Source organism: Rhamphochromis longiceps, linkage group LG17 (assembly GCF_057381845.1).
Source record: "Rhamphochromis longiceps isolate RC_006_pf linkage group LG17, R_longiceps_female_GT1.1, whole genome shotgun sequence".
NCBI lineage: Eukaryota > Metazoa > Chordata > Actinopteri > Cichliformes > Cichlidae > Rhamphochromis > Rhamphochromis longiceps.
In genome coordinates, this window is record NC_140573.1 from 37,094,188 (window position 1) to 37,120,220 (window position 26,033).

The 26,033-nt window shown below is 40.1% G+C and overlaps 1 protein-coding gene across 1 annotated transcript in view; it reads right to left on the minus strand.

Moving 5' to 3' along the window:
- The window catches only part of LOC146650131 (protein phosphatase 1H-like), a 32,690-nt gene extending 9,878 nt beyond the window's left edge, over positions 1 to 22,812 (minus strand). The window contains exons 1-7 of the mRNA XM_085386763.1: positions 22,157 to 22,812; positions 13,783 to 13,972; positions 11,379 to 11,744; positions 6,584 to 6,696; positions 6,394 to 6,478; positions 4,378 to 4,496; positions 440 to 503 (exon numbers count right to left, since the gene is read on the minus strand). Of these exons, the coding sequence (XP_085242889.1) occupies positions 440 to 503; positions 4,378 to 4,496; positions 6,394 to 6,478; positions 6,584 to 6,696; positions 11,379 to 11,744; positions 13,783 to 13,972; positions 22,157 to 22,392 (1,173 nt within the window). The 5' untranslated portion in view covers positions 22,393 to 22,812. The remainder of the gene's footprint in view (positions 1 to 439; positions 504 to 4,377; positions 4,497 to 6,393; positions 6,479 to 6,583; positions 6,697 to 11,378; positions 11,745 to 13,782; positions 13,973 to 22,156) is intronic.
- Between the last annotated feature and the right edge of the window lie 3,221 nt (positions 22,813 to 26,033).

Below are 26,033 nucleotides of genomic sequence, written 5' to 3' on the forward strand. Positions count from 1 at the left end.
CAGTTTATTTGGTGGAGTATTTTCAGTCTCTCCTTCTCTCCTCTCCCCTGCTATCCCAGCGGGGATTAACTTCGCTTCTCAGAGAGACGACTGTCATCTCCCGAGTGGTGTGTGTCTGTCTGAATGTCTGTGTGTGTCTTAGATATAGGGTTGCCGCTGGAGTGAAATAGATGGACCGTCTCCCCCCTCTTCTAAGTGAGGGTGCGCACTGACACACGCGCATGCACTCACTTCAGAGAGTTCGCCCACTTTTTGGGAGGCTGGCAGGCTTGTAGAGTGTGTGTGTGTGTGTGTGTGTGTGTGTGTGAGACAGACTGACAATTTTGGAGCGAGTGATTTTTTCTCTGCACTTCTGAATTCTACAGTACAAACCACACAAGGGTTGGTGAAGACACACAAACTCAGTAAAACTTGCACTGACACACACACACACACTTACCTTTTTCCTTTCACCGTATATAAGAGGAAACTTGAGATCCTCATCCTCGATCGTCTTGTAAGCCCTGTGCATGAGAAAAGAAATGCAGATCAAGGCAATGAATTTTTCCCTTTTCCACCCCTTTTCTTTCATAGGCGCACTTTTTAAAGCGTGTATATGTTAATTATGTTTGACAGACACACATGAAAAGCATGTGTACTTTCAGAAAGGGAAAAAAAAGAGGGGCTCAGGGGTCTTATTTCTTCCCTATCTTAAATGCCATCTTGGTGTCTCGGTAGCTTATGGTGAATATTTTGCTCTACAGCAGATCCACAATAAACAGGTTCTACAACCTCTTCCCTAACATGCGGTACACTGAGTTACAGATTGACGCCAGGGACTGTAACGCAGATACTTCTACATCAAACAGTGGTCCAGTCAAACCTCATATAATCCAGGAAATATAAATCACACCACTTAGTGTGCAATAGTTTCAACAATTGCCCCTTAAGCCATTTATACGTCGATTCTATTCACGGTGAACACAATGGCAAAAAATGTCCCCCTAACATAAGCAGATTTATGTGTGATGGCTGGTCACCTCTAAATGGCAATTCGGAAGTTGATGTTTCAGATGTGCAAAAAAAGTTCACAGATAAACGTCATTTAAGACATTTGTTGCTTTGGTTTCAGCGCGTTTTGGGATTTTTATGGATGAAAGGTGTGATCAGTGAGTCTGGAGGAACTGCTTTGTACACAGCCAGACCAAAAAGAAAAAAACAACAGTCTGTACTTTGAACACTTCGTCCTGCTGCAGGTGTCATCCATCACCAGCAATGACGTGTATCAGCATCATCGATCATCCGTAATGACGAGTAAGTCAGTTTGAAATTTTCACACTGCTGTTAACGTGCTTTTAGAGGGCACTGTACATAAGTTGGGTGGACGGACAGAAACCCAAATGGAAATTGGAAGTCAATTTCTTCTACAGCAGTGACAGCTAACATTTTAGCCACACACCAATACTTCAGTTGTTGCCTCCGGGTGGCAGTTTAAGAGGTACGGCTATTTACTGTTCTACTTTTATAAAACCGAAGCACCTGATGGACAAAGATTTGAAAGAATCATCAATGCTACCTCTTACCTGATAAATGACTTTATCTATTCAACTCCCAACCTCTCAAATAACTAGTAGCCACAGATCAAGGTAACTTTAACTACACACAAACAATAATTTTGGAAACTCTATATTTTACTTTTGTCTCTAATCAAATGTTAATTTATGATTGTCCCATTTCTTACTGTAGTAATAACTTGTGTCTAAGGACGAACACACAGGTTAGCAACAAAGTGAATCACACACTTTTAGGTTTTTGATTTTGCTTGCATGTCAACGCCAGAGTGACTCTCTAGGGCGTAATAACAAGTGTTTTCTGAGCTGAATATTTTAGCAAGAAAGCTAGAGGGAGGGAATCTCAGGATCCGCAATGAAGCAACAAAAATAAGTTCAGAAGTGCATAAAGTGGGTGGGGGGAGAGATCTGAAAAACGAACTTAGAAATGGAGCTTTGATGTCAGACTCAAAGACTCCCTGGCTGACGCTGATGTACTTAAACTGGCTAGATTAGGTTTGGCGTCACCAGTCAGTGGAGAATATCAACAACTTCAAACAGCTTTATTATCTGAGTAAGGGTTTGCTCTGTCTGTCAGTCCATGTCTTTTTCTGCCCATCTGTCCGTCTGTCTCAAAAGTGAGTGATGTACTTTACCCGACCCACAGGCAAGGCTCTCTTTCTGTCATCTCTTCTGTCATCTCTACCTCTACATCGTCTTCATCCATCAGCGGCCCTCCTGCCCGTGCGTGTCAAACTTAACACGGACAGACAAATGCAAAATAAAGATTACTCTAATTTTTTTTCTCCCACCATTTTACGTTGAAAGTGAGGGAACTTCTGAATGACAATTCTCATTCTCAGTACTGAAAATTCACTGCTTGGAGTAAACAAGCCATAAGCTACTTCAGCTTTATTCTCCAGCTGACTCAATTTGCGACTATCAGCAAATTATGATGAAATGAACCTAATAGAAAGCTGAGATCTGCAGTCCTGTGAAAAACTACGTACACCCCATGATTTAATAACTTGTAGAGAAACTCTTACTAGCTATAACGCGGTTCACCTTTCGCGGCCTCGCTGTTTCGCGGATTTTTATTGTGCAATTTTCCATGTGTGTGTGTTGTTTTTTTTTTTTAAAAGCGCATTGTGTTCTGCGTGCTGATTGGCTGTAGACCATTGTCAATCAATCTTGTGCCGTGTCTCCTGTACAGTACAGAATGCGTTCAGCTTGTCAAATTTACATAAATCTTGGATCGCTAGCAGTGTGACTCTGCTGTACTGTATGTTTGTACGTTTTCTCCCCAACAAACACAACAATGTCGACGAAATATTTTACCCGCAGGTGCCTTTGGTTTCATTCTATAATACTGGACTTATTTTTCTATAAGGGTTGAACTTTGAGAGTGTTTAAACAAGAGAGAAACGTGTGAACATGTTCATGCCTGTCTGAGAAAAGTGTATAAAGTGTGTAGTGAGGGGTTTTACAGCCTGACAACATCTATAATAACTATAAAAAGTTGGGTACTTCGCAGATTTCACCTATCGCTGGTTATTTTTGGAACATAATTGCCGCGATAAACGAGGGACCACTGTACCTGGATTTTCTTTTTTCCACTGCAGTGAGTTTCTCATTTTCAGTGGACAGATGAGCTGTTATTTTTGTCTACAGACCAGTTAATGTTTGAGAATTCTTACTTAAAGAAAGGTTACTCATACAAAACATGCCACGATTTTTTTATATTTCTAGATTAGATGAATAGCGTAATTTCAAAAGTGTCCACTAGTGGTGATGAATCCATACGGAAATATTGCTTCAGGCTGATCCCCTCTTTCCACCATCTTTCAGATCGTTGGGTTTTACCGCTTTTAACTACAATGGTCTGGTTGACCAAAAATACTTTAATCAATACCATTAAAAGCCACATTAAACAATCATCTTCAGCAAAAAGCATCTAATAAACCTAGCATACACCAGCTAGGTTAGTAGCAGCTGCTGAACATCAGGCAAACATGAGATGACTGGCAAAATGCCCCCAAAAAGCTTCAAGATGGCAGTCCAAAAAGCAATAAGCATCATCACTGTGACTAAGTCCATTTTTAATATACAGTCTATGCCCCAAACCAATACCAATCACACCATGATGCTTGTCCATTGTAGTTTGGAATCTGCAACAAAATGTTTCTATTAAATCTGCACCAGTTCCAGAAATGTTCAAATGTTTCCTCCTTCTACTGAAATATGGACAAATACAACAAATGACTCCAAACAGTTTCCTTTCTCCGATGTGAAGAGAAAGTCGGCGCTACATCCTGGCTGGCACATCTCTGCTTTCGAGGGGCAGTGTCACAGTGAAATATACATCACACAATAGGAACAGTACTGTATGTGCCTGTGTGTCGGGGAGAGGGAGCGATTGTGTCAGTAAAAGCACACCTCATTACTGGCTTCCACTGCAGCCACAGTCAAACAGCATGGTGCCTTGCTAACCCACATAACAACGCACATACAGGACCATCTCTGCTGTATCATTATATCGAATCAGGTTAGGCTTCTCCCTCATTAGCTCTCTGCTGGTCTCCTCAGCTCCCACCGGATGCCATATTATGAGCAAGAGTAAAAGAGGCAGGAGCAGAGACTTTTCCCCCCATCATAACTCCATCTATTAAGAATGCAGCGGGAGAGGGTTGAGGTCTGCCAGACCCCGAAAATTAGCAGTTTTCATTCCACGTTATAAATTGAATGGCATCGTACACGGTAACGCAGCCTGCTTTAGGGATGTGGGAGTCTGCCGTCGTTAAGTGCTTCATGACACCCGTGTGTGAAATGTTAAATGGGAAAAACGCACCATCCGTTCATGGTGAAGTCTCTGTAGAGCATCCTCTTGCCCACCTCCTTCCTCTGAACTCTCCGGGGGAACTCCAGGTGCGTGAACTCATTTCCTAACAGGTGAGGCTGCATGAAACCCTGGAGGACAGACAGTAATTTCGAGTCATTATGTGGCAGATGTGCGGAGCATCCTTACCCATCACTGTAGGTTTTTTTGCCCAATTTTAAGTGTTGAAACAAACACTATTTGAAATTTAATTATTAAAGAACTGCGAGAAGCTGAAAGAGAATCTTCTCAGTGTTCTGACGCACAAACTGTGTGATGACATCAGTGTCATTTACACTTAAATTTGCTCTAATATGCTCATTACCAGCTCCATATTTTTTTATTCAAGGACTCTACTAGACTAACTTTGAAAGACTCAAAAATCAAAATAATCCCAGTTCTAAGTCCCTCCCCTTTAAGCAAACTTTCTTCTCATTGGTTGCCCCTCATGAACAGAAGATTTAAACACACCTCAGATGGCCATGTTAATAATATCCACAGCCAACAGCTGAAAAAAACCTGCTTGAAACCAAACATTTAGAGCAGCTTGAAGCCTTGAAGCAACTCGAACTACTTACTTTTAACTTTAGATTTGTTATATATGAGTCTTTAACACTTTACTAGTATATTTATGAAAAAAATAAAAAAAAGTATCTATAAAAAAAACACTTCCTTAGGATCTCAAGTTATTTGTACAGAGTTGAAGCAAACAGGCTTGAACATAGGATTCACATAACATATAAATTAATGTTAAGTTTATATCAGGTTAAGTTAGCTAAACAGGATTATTTAATTCCACAAAAATTGCCAAGTCAAATATTTGTATCTAATTTTTTTAGGTTCTCTTTACTTATTATGCTATGGGTCATATTTATTATAAAAATTGGATAAAAATGTATATTTGGTATACGTAGTACCACTGCATGTACAGTGGGGTCCATAATTTGTCAGAAAAAGACAAAGTTTTTTTTATTTGTTTTTTTTATGTGTTGCCTCTGTACACAAACACAGTGAATTTTAAATCATAGATCATTTTAAGTAATAAATCTTTTTTTTTATTTATTCATAGCTGTTATTACTGCAATTTGAAATCTGAGCCCCAAATAGATGTCATAGATGCTGAAAGGCTGAAACATCAAAATAAATCTATCGGAGGGACCGCCAGAACTTTAGGGGACAAATCAACAATCTGGTTCATTCTTATAAAGAAGGAAAACACTGGCCAGCTCAGCAACACCACAGAAGTCAACTAAAATGAATTATTTACATGGTTAAGAAGAACAATGTCACAATATTTAACAAAGTCATGAGGGAGGCGTAACTTCGTCGAGGTCTACAATCAACAGACGCCTTCATGAATGCAAATACAGAGGCTTTACAACATGGTGCAAACTACTGGTTACTCTCAACAGGTACACTGTTAGACTTGGCAGAGAACATCAAAGAGAACAATTATGAAAAAGAATCTTTGGATAAATGAAACCAAGATGAACCTGTAGGAGAAGTAAAGGAAGCGCTGACGATCTGAAGTGTATGACAGAAGCAGCAGGATGAATTCTGAAGTGTACAGGGCCTCACTCTCTGCTCGTTCAACCCAATAAAGCAAGCTTTTAAGTTATTAACACAAAAGTGAAGACAGAAAGAGCCACAAACAAGGAGCAGCTGAAGGCCTAGCGGAGCATCTCAGGGGAGGAAACAACATGTGGTGACGTGAAGTTGTTGAGTTGAGGCAGTCGTTGAATTGTTGAATTAGAGCTGGAAATCTGCACTTGACTCACATCTTGATTGATTTAAAATCCTGTGCTAGTGTACAGAGGCAGAATTACAATTATCTCGGTCTAACAAATTATAGATCCAACTGTGCGTTCATCAATATTCAGATTTCATTATAGAAATATGAGTGAATGTTAAGCACCACTGCACTTCCAAAGAAATTATAAACACTTGTTGTGTTTCTTAGGAAAAGTGAAAGGCGGAGAGTTTCCTTACCAGGAACTGGAGTCGCTGTCGTTCTGACTCTGGTGTGAACTCTGTCGACATGGGAATGATCTCATTGTTTCTAATAATGATAGCCCTGCGCACACAAAGACATATAAAGTGTTGGAAAACATTACCGATCATTCAAATGACGTGTTTTGTTTTTTTTCAAACTTCAAGGGCAAAACATAAGCACAGGTACCTGCTGTCACCTGCGTTCCCAACAAATAGCTTTCCTAGGAGGTAAACCACAGTGAGAGCCGTGCATCCTCCTGTGATGTTAAAAACTTGCTTCTCCCTCTCGATCTGGGCGTCCTAGCAGAGGTAAGGACAAGAGACGGAGACTTTAAAGGAGCATCGTGCGAGAAGACAATCGGTAAGACCTTCGAAAACACTCCCACGACCGCCCACATGACAAAGATTTAGGAAACGCCAAACAAGTTAAGCTTTTGCATGGCTTGGTCCTCATGTGGGCAGAAGGAGAGTTTACATACACTACACAGAGTAAGACTTTATTCACAAACACAAGAACCACGAGAGGGAGAAATACACAAGCAAACAGCGAGCAAGAGGAACCCTCGTCAACTTCTCAGAAAGGCGAACAAAGTGTGGGCATCGAATGAGACTATCGATTGGTTTAACCTGCACCTCAAGTCGATGTTGTGTCAGTAAACAAGTGCATGTTGTGAGCGAATCACGAAGATACCGATACATGAGATGGCTTGCAAGTGGACTTATAATTATCAGGTCAGAGCAGCAATGGATGTTTAATGTACACTCCTTTGTACGCTATGTACGCTCCTTTTTGAGTCCTTTACTGTTTTAAAAGAGATTCAGTTTGCTAGTTTATTTCAATGCACAATCATAAAACGTTGCTAGAAATGCACTACACAGACTGTAGAGTATTTTTAAGGGATTCACATAATGAATAAGCAGGCAGAACAATAATAAAAAAAGATGGATGGGTGAAATTTGCACAAAACTAAAAGGTGCAGAAAAAAAATGCTGGCTTGTTTTATACCAACTGAAGGCTAGATAAAATACACTAACAATGGAACACAATAAAACACAAATAGAGCATCATCAGGAGACATCTCACACCATTCTTCTTTGGCAAATCTCTCAAGCTCCTCCAGATTTGATGGCTTGAAACTTGGTCTTCAGTTCAACCCACAGATTTTTTATTTGTTTTTTAAAAAAAGATGGGAATCAAGTCAGGGCTTTTCAGCAGGTCAGTCGGTAACGTCCACTTTTGTCTTGTAGAGGTAGTTCTTCGCCAGGAGTGATGTATGTTTTGAGTTGTCGTGTTTTGAGGACAAAGTGCTGACCCAGGCTCAGTTTTCCTGCTAATTGCTTTCAGAATCTTCACGTCCTTACTTCATGATTCCTCCCACCTTGATTAGATTCCCAACTAAAGACACGCTGACAAGACGTCTCTTGATAGACTTGTAGTATACCGAATCATTCTCGAGGTTGTCCTTAAGATACTTCAGTCTGGTTTGAAGGCGTCTCTTCTGCAAAAGTGGACTTTTTCTTGGTCTATACTCACAGTCCATTCCATGTGCGAGGTTCCAGTGAATGTCTTCTTCGGCATCACAATTCCTGACTTGGTTAAGTCATTCTCTTGTGTCTCTAGTGTCTTGGCAGTTGTTCTGGAATCTTTAGACACATTTCTCACTAGTTTTCTAGAAATCTTTCACTGCCTATCTCTACCAGCCTTGTTCTGTGTGGCTCTGTTCGAATTTCTTGATGATACTTCTCACTCCAGATCCCAACACCTGGACACGTTGGGATAACTTTTTTTATCCTTTTTTTTTTGTGAAGATCAACAATTCTTTTTCACAAACTGATTTTTGGTTGTTTTTCGGCATAAATTGGAAGACAACCCTCATTTGGAAGTTGATTTTATGAAGCTCTGAGCATCACAGAAGCACATCATTGCACAGCGCTGGTTTGTGATATGACTCAATAAAAAGCTCCGTTTTTCAGGGGGATAATAATATTGATGATAATTTAATGCACGTCCCCACTTGCACCTTTTGTGAACCAATGCTCTCATGCTGACTGATGCTGACCGGGTTATGAGACGTACAAGGTGTAATTATGTGCCTTAAACAAACATGTGCACATATTTATCTGAATATTTGCTCACGTTTCTCCCAGCCCAGAAACTCTCACATCAGATCAGCAACTGAGCAATAATGAAAATATAGTGAGTTAAACCCAGCATGGTCTAAAACATGGATGAATGCTCCCGGACTTACAGTTGTGTAGAGAAAAGCTACAGAAAGAGCTTCATGAGGAGCAGCAGCCCCCTTGTGGGCTTCAGATGGAATTTTTGATTTTTTATTTTTTTTTAAACTCAGTAGAGATCACGGCTTTAACCGATGAAGTGATAATCCTCTACAAAAGATGTCAAATCAGGTGCAAAAGTGCTTCTTTTCAAAAGAGGAAGGGTAGCGTCTAAGCTTAGTCCAGCCTGAGCTGTTTGGGTTGCTTTCCATTGCCATCTAGTGGCAACACTGCATAATCCTTGCCTCATAAAAGATCTTACAAACCAATTTAAAAGAAACCTACAATTAAAAGAAAAAAAAAACTGAAGGAAACACACGACTGAAAGGGAATAAAAGTATCTGTTCTCTTTTAGATAACATCTATATAAGAAATAAGTTTGATGTTGCCACAGGCTCTTTCATAAATTTAGCTGCGTGCCTTTAATTAAAGTGCTAAATATTTACAGAATTTTTATGCAATGCTGCTGTTTGATCAAGATATTAATATGATTAATGTGTGTGTATATATGTGTCGTTTTGCTAAAACGACATCACTTCCCAGTTTGCTTAAATAAGGAATAAACAGAGATGCTAAAGGTTATGGTCAAAGAAAATATTTGTGAGAATCTTTTCAAAGTGTCTATGTTGGCGAGTTTGCGTGCCGTATGTAAAGCTTTTATTTTGTTTAGCTTGCGCTGACGCCTTCATCAACTACATGTGCACATCTGCTTGGCATCCCTGTAAGTGTTTACTTTGTGCACACATAAAAGCACACATGTGGATAATGTAAATATGTTATGCTTTTTCCTAAAAAGCATGCTTAAAAAAATCCGTCTGTGATCATTTCGTGGCCTTTAAAGTAAATTTACGAACCACAGTCAACTGAAATCAACCACGTTGTGTGCAGGCCGTCTTGCAACGGCACAGACATTCGAAATCGTACAGTCTGTTCAGAGCAATAACTGTGGCTTGCAATTATAGAGTAACCTTCATTATTTGTAATTATTTTTTTCCAACTATGGAAAAATTGTTTGGCCCGTAAACATCTGCTGCTTTCAAGAGCGTTAAATGACACTTTAACTGCCGCACCTGCATGATGTGCATATAATTACTCTTACAGTGCATTTGCTCTCATTTCTTTACATTTTGCTAGTAAAGTGGAGAATAGGTGCAGAGGTTTATCAAACCATTAAACACTATATATATGAAAATACAGTATATAACGCAAAAAAGAGAATTTGTACAACTTGAAAGTCAACATTTGGAATGACCACCTTTATTCTTTAACTCACCCTGAGTTCTCTCAGGCAGTTTTCTTGCTATTTTTTAAAGTAGTCTTTAGGGATATTTCTCCAGGCTTCTTGAAGATGATCCCATACTGCTTCAATAATGCTGAGGTCCTGGCTCTGGGGAGGCCAGTCCATGCACTGGCAGTCTGTTTTGTTCTCATAAACAATTAGGCCACTGCCAGTCAAATGCTTTCTAGATGGTATTGATAGCCTGATGACACTTTTCTATCTTTTTTTTTTTTTTAAATTTTGGGCCTGCCATTGCACTGCATGCTGAGATATGCCAAGTTTATAATAAGCTATTCAGCTAATAGCTCTTTGGGAATCACCTTGCTTATGTAAAAATATTATTTTATGTCTTTTAAACACTCTTTACTTTTCTTATAGATTCAATAATGAAAAGTCAACAAATTAAGTGTTTTTGGACAGGCTGCCTTGAGTCAGTAACCCTTTTATATTTTAATGATTAACAGGTTAGTATTAAGTGGCTTAACAAACAAACAAAAAGAAACTTTAGGAAAATGGTCAGGTAGATTGACTGGACTTAAAATGAGTGAAAAGGCAGCCAATGTCTGGATAATTAGAAGAAAAATATGAAGAAACGAGGGGTGGCTCAAGACTTTTGCACAATATTATAAAAGTACCACAACTAGCGGGACAAAGATTTGCTTTTCTGCACATCCAGTTAATAACACTAATATAGGTTGGACCATTTAAGCTGCTTTAACCTGACCAGAGTTGCAAGCCACTTTACAACCCACCTCCAACTTAATTCATGTGTCAATGCCATTTCTGTTGTGAATGCCAGCGCTGTTCTCACGTATTCACGTGTCCAAGAACAAAGTCATTAAGCCAGATATTTATTGGAAATAAAGTTCATTGTTAAATACTTGAATCTGTTGCCTTTTCACCATATTCTTTGTGTCTTACAATCACAGTGTGAACGCAAACTTAAAAATGTTTCCAGATGTGAGTCAAAATACAAGTGACCCGGTCAAAAGTCATGTTTGTGCCTGCTAAACACCCTTATTTATCACTTTCAGGAACACGGGTCATCTCAGTCTCCCGGAACAACCAAGCAAAACAATGGCTAAGTGGGAGGATTTATAACAAACAATGTCTCACTCAAATTGATTACTTGTCACCACAGGAAAACACATTGGAAATGTTACTAATAACCACTACCAACAGCTTGCTTCCTTCCAGTAAGCCATTTAAGTGAAGCAGCACACACAAAACCAGATCTATAATTACTAGTTATTAGTTTTAATAATTGCCTTTGAAGCTGATTCAAACAGTTAATAAAAGCATAAATAGCTTTGGATGGATTAGAGGAAGGAAGCTGGTGAAAATGCTGATATTGGAGTCATGACTGTCAAATGAGTGTCAAATTCCTGAAATGTTAAGTAACAAAAGCATGTCACCCATCTCTCACCATCTCTTTGAAGGCGTTCTCTATGGCTCCAATCACCAGGCTCTCGTGCTGGATCTTCTTCTCAGTAAAAAAGCGTGGTGGAGGCGGGGTGCTGCAAGGGGAGCCTGGTGCACCTGTGGCCCCGCGCAGGGAAGCAGCCCGGGTCAGGGCACGGTGAGGAGTGTTTCCCTGGAGGTAGGGATTACAGTCTGGCTCCTCGCCCAGCACGGTGGGGGGTGGAGATGCCAAGTTGCGCAAAATCTCTATGACGGCCTGAAGCTGGCAGGCGATGTGGTGTTGTAGCAAGCGGGAGGCGACAACTGCCGCACCTGAACCTGCGTGACCGTCGAACAAAGCCCAGTAGTGAAACACGAGTCCTTCGCTTTCCTGCAGGCGAATGGTGAGAACGCACAGAACAAAGGGCAGTTAACGGCTGAATCAAACATAATCCCATTAAAATACAGACTCATAAAGGAATTATACTGTTGCTGCATTTTAATCAGGATTAATTGATAGCTTCCCTTGTTCGACAACACATCAACACATCATGCTTTACATCTGCAGGAAAATCCCAGAGAGATCTCAAACATAGACAATAAAAAAGGGTTTTTTCAATTTTTCCAAAATTCCCCCTGGTCTTGTCATTTAATCCATAAATACCGGTAGATACTTTTTAAAAACAATCTGACATTTGAGGAGAGGACCAAAAAAACAAAGCAAAAACATGTTGCTGAATGACTAATGCTGATAGGAGATCATGTAGTATGACTCATCAGTGAAAGACCAAGAACATCATGACTCATTGTGTCCAGTAACACAAGTGTTCCAGAGGTCAAACTTCCCTATCAGCTATCTGTGGGAACAACCTTATCACATCTGCATCAGAGCAAAGTCACCTTGGCATTACACATTATTCAGAATGCCTTGCAGAAATCTTGAGTTTGGAAGTAAAGCTGTGTGTTTGACAGTTTAGCCATTCGTAACACAACAGCAAAACACGTAACACAAAATCCCTCTTGGGATATTTTTTCGCAATTTAGGCGAATGGGTAAACTGGGGTCAGATGTAGTCACACCCTGAGTTCTGAAGAAATTTTAACTTCTTGACGCTATGTCCTTGGACTGAACAGAGAACAAAAAGTATTGGGAGATAAACCTCTAACGATGTCTTGTCATTTATATCCGTTTTCAGAGAAATCTTTTTCTGGAAATGTTATTTTACAAAGAAATGACTCAATATGAAGCTTTGGGGAGTTAATGATAAAGTTACCATGTGTTTCAGCTATTTACTCAGAGAGCCTCTCACAGTTTTGTGGAGGTGGCACTGACTGAACAATTTAATGAAACACAAACAACTGCCTTTTATAGTTTGATATTTTCTAAAACATCATCACATATGCTGGAATTTACTGTCTGCGAATACCAACAACCCAATTTCATCTTCTCTTAGTGAATATGATTAAGACAGTCCAAAACTCTGGACACATTTCTGTGTGGAAAACTGGTTTTGCAATGGATAAAACAGGCTTGTAACATCTTCTGGAATGGATTTCCCAAAGCCCAACCCTCAGCCCTCCTGAAAATGCTCAAAGCTGGGTCTGTGGCAGGAAACCAATCATTATGAACCCTACCAAGGAGGGTGGTCAAATATTCAGCCTTATCCAGATGGGTGGCTGTTTGACCATCCTTCTTGGGTGGTCAAATGTTTATGCCAAACAGTTGTTGATGGCTACGAAAAGCATCTGGTCTAGGTACAGCTCGCTTAGGGCCGTTTAACAAAATATTACTGGGGGTGTACGTGTAATTTTAACCCATGTGGGGATACAAATCAAATTCAAACTTGTCCACCCAATTCTTGTTCTTTTAAGTCATTAAAGATATATGCCATACAATCATTTCCATGCCCATGATGAGTGCATGTGACCTTTTGACCACAACTATCTCTAAACAGGAACTCCCCCTAAGACATATTGCAGTCCTGTAAAAATTGCTGTGTTGTAACCAAACATTTCTGTTTGGAAACTGGCAAAGAGGAGAAGAGGTGAATCATCTGGCTTCCAAATGAGCCAAATCAGTGTCAAACAATATATGAAGTTTTTCCATTTAATTTCATCAGAACAGATTTACTGCACATGTTGCATCCAACACACCAAATAATCCATTAAACAGCTCTAAGGACCATAAATATGGGGACAACAAACCCTCGCCTGTAAACAGTTTAATCCCAACTAGAAGCTGCACAGAAATCCTCTTGCTGTGCATTTAGTACAAAAAAAAAAAAAGAAACATTTTTTAAGACCAACTTTATTCTGCACAGTTGTTTACAAGTAGCTTCACTTGAGGTCACTGCAACCTATGTATGCATGTTAGCAAAATCTGTCAACATTTACAGTACAGGCTGTATTTGTGTGTTTGCATGCCGTTACCTCTCCTAGTCTGCTGTGCTCCATATGGAGCCCTAGGCCCTCTCCGTTGGGCAAGGAGTTGCGTCTCTTGGCGGTGGGGGTCTTGCTGGGTGTGGAGGGAGGGCAGTAGCTCATTGGCCTCCTTCTTGCTACTACCACCTCACAGCAGGCCTGGTCCTCATTCAGCGCACTCTTACCAGCATTAATAACCCTGAAAGATGGGGCACAATGTACAGGTTTAGTCATATTATAGGCAGTCACCCATTTTCTTGTCAATAGCCTTTACCAAAGAATGATTAAAAATCAAATTTGTCAACATTCAGCCAATATCATTTTTTTTTTCAGTTAAAGTCTTTGTTTCAAACATCAGATGCAACGCTTGCTGTGATTTCCCAGCTGTTTTCTGGAACGAGCAGTTGAACAAAAGCTGAAATCAGAAGCTTTTTTTGTGGGATGAAACAGCGCCGGGGTCTTTCATAGTTATTAAGGCTCACTGCAGGATTGCAACAATTAGTCAGACCCACTGCCTGCGGTTTCTATCTGCAGACCCAATGAAACAGCATGCGTTGTACGTTTCATGTCCCTGATGAAGATCAAACAGGAGCGCTTATTTGTGGTACTGCTCTGCTGGGAGTGTCCTGATGCATTGAGACAATCGCCTCTGGGTGAATATGAAGACTATTTGTGCTTAGTTGTACAAAGGGTACATGGCCAGCGCTTTGTGCATGTACGCAGTCCTGCTGAGCTTCATTTGTGCTTGTGTGCTTTAAAAAAAAAAAAAAAAACAAACAAAAAAAACCCAAAACAGGCAGACCACAGAGAGAGTTTGCAGAAAAATGTAGCCCACTAACAATTTAAAAACAGCATTGTTTTAAAGGCAAACCACACTCTTAATCTAACAGTTTTTAAAAGTTGAAAAGAAAAACTTTTGTCTTCAGTCTGCACGATAACCACATTGTTATCTGCTTATCTGCAGCCCATACTGGAGAATAACAATTTTTCTACATATCTTGGGAAATTTTGATCAAACATCACTGTGCTCATATGTAGTTTTGGTTAGTTTGTTTTTCCCCAGCTGCGGTTTAGTGGTGCAGCACTTAGCATTGTCACCTCACTGCAAGAAGGTTCCTAGTCTGAATGTCTTTTCTGGCTGGGAGCTTTCTGTGTGGATTTTGCATGTTCTACCATGTTCTAACAGGTGACACTAAACTGGAATGTAGCTAAACGGTATAAAGTATAACACAGTGTTACAATTTATTTTATGTGTCAATATTGTATCGATACAGGGACACTAAATATCGAGATTTTGTTTAATAAATGTAAAAACTCTGGGCATACTATGAAGAAGAGATCTCATCTCAGGCACCACCATCCTGAGATGATGCTAGCCAAACAAACTTGCATTAAATCCATACACTTAGCCTGACTAAGCTAGCTCCTAAATCAGTGCAAGCTAATGGTTTAGTGACACGTGTAAAAATAGGACAGCAACCTCCTTTGCAAATAATTGCTGCCTGATTTAAAAATGCAGACAGAGTCAACAATTTCATGTCTTTCATTTAATAGCTTATGGTACTGTCTAGAGACAAATGAGATAATTCAGGGTACGTTTTAGCTTGTGCCTTCGCTGCCACTAATAAGCCACTATTTTATGGTCATGCAGGGCAATTAGGGTTGCAAGTTAGGTCTACACTTAAACAGTTTCATTAAACCCTTAGTTTCACAAAACCAAGTTGTCGATGGCCAGAATACCAAACTAATGACTTGACAACAATAGTCCACAAAGTAAAGTTTGTTTCATGTTGGCTATATGAGTTTTTAAAATATATAATCTATATTTTTATTCACTAAAATACATTCAGAGTGTTTTGTCCATAAGAGTCTTCAAAAGGTAGCTAAAGCAACGTTTGTGAACACTTTTACACATTTGAACCTGTGACAATGGATTCTTTCAGTCTGCTGGAACAATACAGAGTAGTATTATGTTTTGAGTTGACATAATGAATTTGTTTAAACAGTCTCCTATTAATGCCCAACATTCAGGCGACAGGCGACTCTTCTCCACACGCTACACGCCATAACTAAGCAGTAAAATCACCAACACTGTAAGAGTGAACCTTTTCTGCTTAAACTAAATGCTTCTTAATTTGAAGCACTCGTTCTCACTTGCTGTCTCAAAGGTCACTACACCAGCTGCATAACTGCTAACTCTAGATAATGTAATTGGGTCACAAATAAATGGTGAAAAAAAGTTAGACTGGCAAGTCTGGCCAAAATCCCTGGAGGCTGTTGTTGTTGTGTGTTTCTGTGTGTCTGAGTAGAGAAATTGGCATGTCTATTTATAAACATTATTGTCAGTTGCTTTCTGTGAGGCAGCAGCCTTGTCTGGTCCCCGGTCTCAAATGCTCATTAGCTTTAGTTAAAAGAGCCACGATGTGAGCATATACACATGTGTATGTCTGTGTATGCATAGTGCAATATAACTGATACTTTAAATTGTTAAAATACATAATGCAACAATAGCAAAAGTCTGTATAGTGTAAGAATATACATACACAGTATATGAACATTCTGAGGTTGAATAAAAAAATTCTTTTTGCCAATTTCTTAATAATATTTAGTTATGTGCCATTAGCGTTTGAGCTGTGCAGACCCCAGTGGTCAAAATCAAAGGCGTTTTTTTTTTTTTCTTTAATTGCTTATCAATCAATTTGGTCCTAATGATCTCACATCATTGTCCTATGACCCCAGTCAAAGGCATCCAATTTCATCTCTACAGTTTTAATAGAAGGAATGATGAATACAGTTACTGCAGGGGTGGGCAACTCCAGGCCACGAGGGTCGGTGCACTGCAGGTTTTAGATATCACCCTGGGTCAACACACCTGAATCACATGATTTATTCGTTACCAGGCTTCTGGAGAACTTCAGGACATGTTGAGGAGGTCATTTAACCATTTGAATCAGCTGTGTTGGATCAAGGAAACATCTAAAACCTGCAGGACACCGGCCCTCGAGGCCTGGAGTTGCCCACCCCTGATGTAGTCCATCTATGTTAAATCTGTTGGTGGGATGAGGGTTAAACAATATATGGTGCAGATTAATGAAAGAATTATTAACCACAACACAAAATTATTTGGCTAACATTTCTGTAGGTGTCTAAAATGATCAATGGATTACCAGTAGGTTGTGGACTGTTGATTTGCTGGTGCCTGTTATATTTATTCCATCATTCCCCTTCCTGCCACAAAGTATTCTTGTGGTACTGAGAGAACTCCCGACTAAGGATGACAGTGCATAGGCTATAATGTGTCACTCACCGCGAAAGCTATCATGACCACTGGGTGGTCGTCAATGGCGATTAAACTTCTCTGCATTCCAACTTTAGCACCGCACCCACAGCAATAAGTACCCTCTGAGTTACTGTGGTCATAAAACACTCTGAGGCATCGTCCACATTTGAGTTTGTCAACAGAAGAATTCCAGGAAGCGTTTCTCTGCTTCATCCAATCTGCCTGCAGAAAACATGGTAATCGTCCACATTAACGATGCATTTAATTTAATGATCCCACTGTGTTACACGAAACACACAGCCCCCATTCCTCCCATTAGGAACAAAACCTAATTTTCCCCTCCATTGTCAGACATCCAATGCGCTTTTTGTTTCTCCATCATCAGCAACAGATTTTACACACAGTAGATGAACTTTATCTGAAAATCATCTCTCAGAGACCTACTGTTCACTGAAGCCTCAACAGAAATGGAAGGATGCAAATCAACAACAAAGGGTCTGATGGATTGGTAAATCCAATTTCTGATTGGCTCATTGGCAACAGCTTCATTTTCCAACGTGACAATGATCCCAAACACACTACTAATGTAGTAAAAGCATACCTGGATAGAAAAATACACAATGGAACACTATCCGTCATGAATTGGCCTCCTCAGAGCCAGGACCTCAACATTTTTGAAGAAGTTTGGAATCATCTTGACAGAGAACAGAAAAAAAAAAAAGTCAGCCAACACCAAAAGAAGAGCTCTGAATGTCCTTCAAGAAGTCTGCAAAAATATCCCTGAAGACTAATTAAAGAAATTACAAGAGAGCTTGTCCATGAGAGTTCAAGTTGTGTTGAAGAATAAAGGTGGTCATAACAAATATTGGCTTTCAAGATCACAAGAATAATACAAATGGTTTTTAACCATCTATACTTATATATTTCAATATATGTTTGTATTTCAATCAATCATTGCACCTATTTTCCATTTTTTATAAAGAAATTAAGGGTGGCTTAAGACTTTTGCACAGTGCTAAAAGGCATCAAGAAGTCAGTTAATTCAGTTTCTTTGGCAGGTACATTTAGTTTGGTTGTCAAAGGAGCTTGCAAAGAAAAGCGTCTGGACTTCTTTAAGTTGCTTGAAGACGTTTCACCTCTCATCCGAGAAGCTTCTTCAGTTCTAAGGTCAAATGGTGGAGAGTCCCAGATATAAACCTAGTGGGAGTAACCCCCCACAGAGGGACAAAAGGACCCCCTGATGATCCTCTAATCGCCTGAGCCAAGGTGTGAAACTGGGTGTGGGTCCCAATCAGCCAGAGTTTCGGGTGTGTTCATTGTGAAACCTGGCCCCACCTTATCATGCGAATTCCTGAGGTCAGATGGCCCAGGATGTGAGTGGGCGTTAAGGCGTCTGGGAAGGGATCTCAAAACTGGATTATAGATGGCAGAGAGTTGGTGTCGTAAACCCCCGCCTCTGTTCAAAGATGGTCGCTTTACGACCTTCACAGACATTTAGTTTGGTTCCAACAGCTAAAATTTACATCCCAGTTAAAAATTGGTGAATTGCGGATAGACCTTAGTAACCTAGCTAGCAAAACAGCAATGGAATTAGCTGATAACTGACCAGCTCTACCCTGTCTACAGCTGCCTTTGGCAATTCTCCCATTTTAGTGGGCCTTTTTAACACTAATTAGCATGTATCTGTTTCCATGTGCATTACAGACTCTGTGGTTGCAGCTGCTAACAAAGCCTGCCAGCATTAGCGTCAGCACATCTATATATGGTCACTAAATATGGTCACTCCAGGCTCCAAACGACAGCCACAGCCAAAGTGCCTAAACTTGATGCTTCAAAATGTAATTCCACAAACGCAACAAAATGGGTGATGTGACTGTGTGTTATATATAAAGTTTGGGAATGGCAATTAAACCTGCACCAATTCCTACATATGTTCTCTTGCGTATTAGCTAAAACTCAGCCCTTGAAGCTGTTTATAGACCAGCTTGGTGATTTGTCTTTTTGTAGGCTTCATGTGCACTGCTTCAACACGCATACATTTAAAGCCTGGTTAAAAGAACTCCTAAGCTGGGTGTGGAAAATCATTAATCATGGGACGGATAGAGCAAATGGTAAAATTAACAAGAGAAATTCGGTTATATGTCTACGTTTGCCTTGGAAATTTCTTAATCAAAAAAAAGGGAATGTAATATTTAGCTTATTAATTCCCAATGTAAAAAAGAGGCTAGAGCCCAAACGGCTGCTGTAATGAGAACACTGGAGGCTTTAATTACAGATAAATGCAGAGAGGAACTGAACTCATTAACCACACCGATCCATTCAGAGCCATCCATTCACACAGATCTGAGTGTAGCTTTGTGTGATGTGTTAAAAACAGGAAAAGAAAGTGAGGTGTGATCATACGTCAAAACTCAAACTTCATGTAAACAGAAAAATAATGTGCTGCTGGCCAACACAGGAATTTGTATAGCATATAATCATTATTTATCTCCAGCTTTCTCAGTATTATAACCCTATGGGGCAGAAAAGAAGAAAGGGCTAGATATTTCTAATTATCAGTGAGGCCACAAATTTTCCCCTCAGAACTGCCTTAATTCTTTGTGGCGCAGATTAAACAAGGTCCTGGAAATGTTCCTCAGAGACTTTGGTTCATATTGACCAGATAGCACAGCTAGCACACAGTTGTTGCAGATTTGTCAGCTGTACATCCATGATGCTGAATTTGTTGTTTCACCAGTCCATCTATTTTAAGAGTATATTCTTCTGCATACCTTGGTTGTAACAAGTTGCTATTTGAGTTACTGTCGCCTTTCAATTTCACCCAGAGGGGTGCTGCTTACTGGATATTTTCTATACTTTAAATGAGCAGTTTTTGAAATAATCAGGCCAGCCTGTCTGACACCAACAAGCATGCCATGGTCCAAGTCACTTGAGGCACCTTTCTTCTCCATTTTAATGCTCAGTTTGAACTTCAGCAGGCCGTATTGCCCATGTCTACATACCTAAATGCGCTGCGTTTCTCCCATGTGATTCGCTGATTGGATAGTTATGTTACTGAGCAGTTTCAGAAGTACCTACTGAAGTGGCCAGTGAGTGTAGTGTAACTACTTACAAATCCAAACCCCATTTAATGTTGCAAAGACTAACTGAGAAAAGGCAACATCGCTTAGAGCTGAGAACTTCTATGTTGAAAGACTGTAGCCAGCCTAGGGTTATCAAGTATACACTTACTACAGACATACTAGATCAGCGGTCCCCAACCCCCGGGCCTCGGACCGGTACCGGTCCGTGAGTCGTTTGGTACCGGGCCGCGAGAGTTGAGGCTCAGGTGTGAAATGTATGGTTTTCAGGGTTTTTATTGGTTTAAAGCATTATTTTGTCATCGTTTTTACCGTTAACTCTGTTTTCCCGTCTTTTCACGTGTGTTATGAATAAATCTTCTTTTTTTCGGTACCGGTACTAGTTTTATTTTGTTGTATTTATCTGCGACACCTTAAAGGCCGGTCCGTGAAAATATTGTTGTGCATAAACCGGTCCGTGGCGCAAAAAAGGTTGGGGACCGCTGTACTAGATAACCTCAGTGTCAAAGGTAGTGATTAATTAGGAGGGAATTCCTAGTTTGTTCTGAGGGTAATCGCACATGTATTTGTGTACCTTATCATTAAATGTTAACCAAACACTGCTCATAGCAGGTTGGAAGGGAGAGATTGCCAACTAGAACTCAACAAAGGGGAGGAAATGGATACAGCAGGGTGCGGCTGACATGGCAGTACCACAACAAAAGACAAGTGCTCCTGCAAAATCTAATCATATCTAACCACAATGGAAAGTATAATGCACCACAATGGTGAACACGCTCACTCAAAAACTGACCAATCTAGTTGTATGATCGTATGCATTCCCTTGTCTCAGCATCATGATACAGCATAAACTGCAGATTTGAGCTTCCATTAATTTTAGCAGGGTGTTCCAAGGGAGAGATTGATTCCCCCCCCCCCCCTTGTAAAAGCCACTCAAAAAGTTCAAAAGTTCTTAAATTTTCTGTAAATTGTGCTTACCATTCTCATATTCTGCACTCTAATCAGGGATTTTTTAAGCAATAGTTTCTAGTAAATCCTGATATGAAAAAAAGTATTGAAAAACAAATGTGTAAGTGCGCTTACAGTGTTAGCAGGGCCCTACGATTATTTGTGGAACCAGCACATGAGTCTTAAATTCACTGTAAGCTTTTATATAACATTTGTTGAGCGGCGTGTTTGCAAAGCTCCAGTGTAAAATGTGACATGACAGCAAGAGGACAGATGCTTCACGTGCCATCTTTGAAGGCGGCAGAAACGGCAAGCAGAAAAAACACAAACAAGAGTGTGCTCTGAAGGCTAGTCAGCTACTTCTAAAGCCAGAATATGAGTTTGCACTGAGCCACAGTGCATCTAGACCAGAGATGTCCAACTTATTTTACATTGTGGGCCACATACAGCCAATTTTGACCTTAAGTGGGCCAGACCAGTGACGTGGGAAAAGACCCATGGAAACAGGAAGGAAGGAAGGAAAAGTTATAAACCTCATGAAAATGCAGTTAAAAGCCACAAATCGATGCCCTTTGTTACTGATTGGAATCTGATTCTGTCCCTGAGGCCATATGTTTGACACCCCTGATCCTAGACTTTACTGACACACTGTAGCTTTGAGTGGAGCACTGCTGTAGATTAAATCCCAGATACTGCTGTTGGAAGGCGTTATCCTCTTGCACGTGAAAACCAGCTTGGGCTGTGATCCCTTGGATGCATGCTGTCCTCTACTTCTCAAGGCCACACTTAAGAAGCTGCACACAAAAAGGTTGTTGTGTGATCCCTAAATGAACCATAACATATTGGAGATGGATACAGGTCACAGGTCACAGTGCAGGTTCAAGTCCGTGCTCCTTGATTTGTGTGTCTAACAGGAGGAGCAGAAGGAGTAAATTGGAGGGATAAAGAGCTGAGTGAGCAGCTGCACGCTCTTAGGCCTCAGCTAAACCACATCATTTGGTTTATGTTAAATGCATCTGACACAGGAAAGTCAACAAGAATTGATTTTGAGGCCGACTGCATTTGTTTTACTTACTCAGCGTATCCGGTGGCCCACGGTAATCTCCTGGTTTCCTTGAGGATGAGGATGGGCCGAGCTATGTGATCAGCAGAGCACTCGATCTCATCCGGGGACAGTCCAAGGAAATCAGGTCTCATATATGGGAATTTCAGCGGCAGCTCGGATCCGGTATTGCCGCCTGACCCGGAGCTACCCCCGGCCATGATTCCCCCCATGAAACCGGCCACGGCGGACTTTACACGGGTGAGCATGTTAGTGGCGCGTCGCGGCGGGGTGTCCGTCGGCCGGTGCGGGGCGCCGCGGCTGCCTTTCCCCGGATTCCCCCCCAGCTCGGCCGCGCTTGATCGACGAAGGGCTGGACGAAGAAGACGACGAGGAGGAGGAGGATGAGGCAATCCTAGGATGATTATGCTTTCATTGATTCAGTGCGGAAACAAGAGACACAGAGGACAGGATGGTGGAAACTGCAGAGATGCTTCAACTAAAATCCTGCACGCATCCACGGAAAGCAATTGATAACAGCTCGGCTGCCGTGAAAGCGGAAATGCACTGAAGATTAATGGTCATGTGACGCATCCATGGATGCACACTGGAAATAAAAAAACAAAAAAACCACAGTACGGACAGGAACCATGGCTACCTATACGCCCACCATACATACATACATACATACATACATACATATATATATATATATATATATATATATATATATATATATATATATATATATATACACACACATACACATATATAGGGGAGACCGGGGATAGTTGTAACATTTTTGACATTTCTGTCTGTAAATTGGAGCTCGTTTAAGGTAGTGGATTCAAAATGTAATGCAAAGTATTTACATGTCTCGGCTATTAAATAGTGCAGCTATTTTCTCTGCAGCACAATTACCCATTGCATGGTATGGCCTCAAACACAAAGAGTGAAATGTTACAATTAACCACATAGTCTGGGTTAGTTGTAACATATCCTGGGGTGAAATGTAACACAATGAAATAAGGGTACTAACAAAACATTAACATGTAATCTTTGTTTATTCAACACATGAATGCACTTATGTAGCTCTCTGTGTGTGTGACAGAATGCAGAAATCTAGCTTTTGAACATATTCCAATCCCCCAAAAAAGACAAGTTATGGAATTTTCTGCAACTGAATATTTCATTAATTTTGGTTGGTCTTCCTTGAGTTTGGCCTCATTGGATCAGTGGGCATTATAACCTACAACTCTTGCACCAATTTTGAACATAACAATGAAGCTGAAAAAATGTAGTTGTTCACCAGCATCGCAATTCCATTACTTTTTATGAAACATCATGTTGGCAACAGGAGCTGACTGTTTGAAAGATGAGGAAATCTGTTTCTTGCACCCATCCTGATTTATTTCCACTACCAGTACTTCCTACTGGTCCATCTCTGACACAGAGGTCTGCATAATGTATGTGTGGGAACACAAACAGTGGAGGAATTGTGTTGCCAATGGCATTAACCGCATATACAAAAGCGACCAGTGAACTTCTCTCTGCTGATGTTGTTGCCCCAACTTGTTTAATATAAGTTAAAGTAATAGTGTGGTAAGTTGTAACATACATTATTGTTACAACTGACCCAGACTCCTATAGCCATGAACTAGCTAACATTACAGCCAACGGCTAAAACATTAGCACTAAAGACCTACACAGAATATATCCCCATAGACATACAAATAACATAATTTAAGTTTGATGAGTTTAACTGCAAAGCAGATAATGCTATTAGAAATTGAAATAAAGTAGAAAAACTTTCTTTCATGTTAAATTGTCTGTGTTTGACAAAATGTGCTGATTTTTCACATGTGATAGCAGAACTGAGTTGGGCATGCACAGGATGAGTCACATCATTTGAAACTTAGCCCTGATTGGAGAAATTGGAAGTGTTACAACGGACCCACGTTACAACTATCCCCGGTCTCCCCTATATATATATTTATTATTATTATTAGTAGTAGTAGTAGTAGTGTGTATGCCATACCCAGGGGCGTTTCTTTGTTTTGTTTTGTTTTGTTTTGTTTTTTTTTTTTGGGGGGGGGGGGGGGGGGGGGTCATTTCAGAGAAAAATTGACATTTTTTAAAAGTTTTTTTTTTCTTTTTAAAGTTGAAATTCTGTGAATAAACTTCAGAAACTTTTGTGAAATGAAGAACTTATTTCTGCTTTAGCAAATAGACACAGTGTGCTGATAAATATAAAGATGTTGAAAAAATGGTGCAATGAGCTGCATCTAGTTAAGGCGAAATCGCACAAACTCGGCTGGTAAGAAATATATACAACAATACTCATGGTGACACCCTCATGCAGTAAGGATGATGTATGTTGTATCACAAGACACAACAAGGTAGCTGTATTACTGTTTTTAAAAATTCCCCTCTTGCCCCTGTGGGCTGTCTTTATCCTTCAAGCTCAGGTCCTGAACCAGAGGTCTGGAAGCTTGAGGGCCTTGGGCAGTATCTTTGCTGTTCCTAGGACTGCACTCTCCTGACCGGTGTCTAAAGCTGGACCCCAGCTTTGGGGTCACTGCACCGAGCACTCTGATTATCACTCGGACCACTGTTACCTTCACCCTCCACAATTTCTTGAGCTCCTCTCTCAGCCCTTGGTACTACTCCGGCTTCTTGTGTTCCTTCATCCTGATGTTGCTGTTTTACCTTTCTGTGACTGAATAATCACGAAACATGATAAATAACACCAGTATTGTCAAGACCATAGTGTTGTCAAATTTATGCAAAGAAAATACTTTAATATCAATTATTTTATCTTATTCCAGTAAAAAGCATTTGGTGTTCTGTAAAAACACAAGAAAAAACTGCCCTTTGCCAGAGATCATACAGACAAAGAATAATATTCTCTAGAATTTTTTGGGGCACAGAACAAAACATTAATAAATTCCCTGGAAAGTACCGTAGACCAGCTGTCAAGTACAGTGGAAATTTGATTGGCTGTGGGATGTGCTGCTGCCTGAAGGGCAATTTGAGTAAACCACGAATGAACCATCGTGTCACCGCACGCTTGAGTTCATGGTGTTCAAAAGTTAAAGCTGAACCAGAAGTGAGGATTTGGTACATGAAAGAAAAGTTTATTTGAACACAAGCATGTACGTCTACACACATCTACATATGTTAAATGGATATGTGACTGAAATAAACCACTAAACAATCAAGGTATGGACATTGAGACTGTGGACAGCAGTGTTGGTCAAGTTACTTGAAAAAATGATTAGTAACTAATTACTTCCCCCCAAAAGTAATCCCATTACTTTACTGATTACTTATTTTCAAAAGTAATTAATTACTTAGTTACTTTTTAAAAACACGATTTACAACCTGAAGAGGTGACAAAGCGATAGATCTTTCAGCCCAATTCTACTTTTTCTGCATAATTCATCATATAAAATGTAATCAAATGGAAAAGTCCCTTTTTAAAACTTGTTTTATTCGTTTTAATCTTTTAACTTTATGCATCAAGCAAAAATTAAATTATATGCAACATTCTCTGACTGGAAGAAATTTGTTTAATATTTAAACCTATTTTCTGCACATTCCAGCACATAAAATATATATATATATATATATTTGTGTTTACACTCACTCTTTCAAATAAGTAAAACACAGCAGAAAATAAATAAAGTCAAAGACTCAGCGGTCCTGTTGCTCTATTTTCACCTGTAAAGCAGGACTAGGGTAGGCGGAGGTTTACCCTGGTGCAGGTGTGCCGCGGTCAGTTGAAGAATCCGCGAGTTTCTCTGTGTTTCCCATTAAGAGTAACGTAAGGTCAGTACTTCCACGCTTTAAACGCTGCACGCTCATACTCTCTCCCGCACACTCGATATATTATCCATCGCTTACGTCA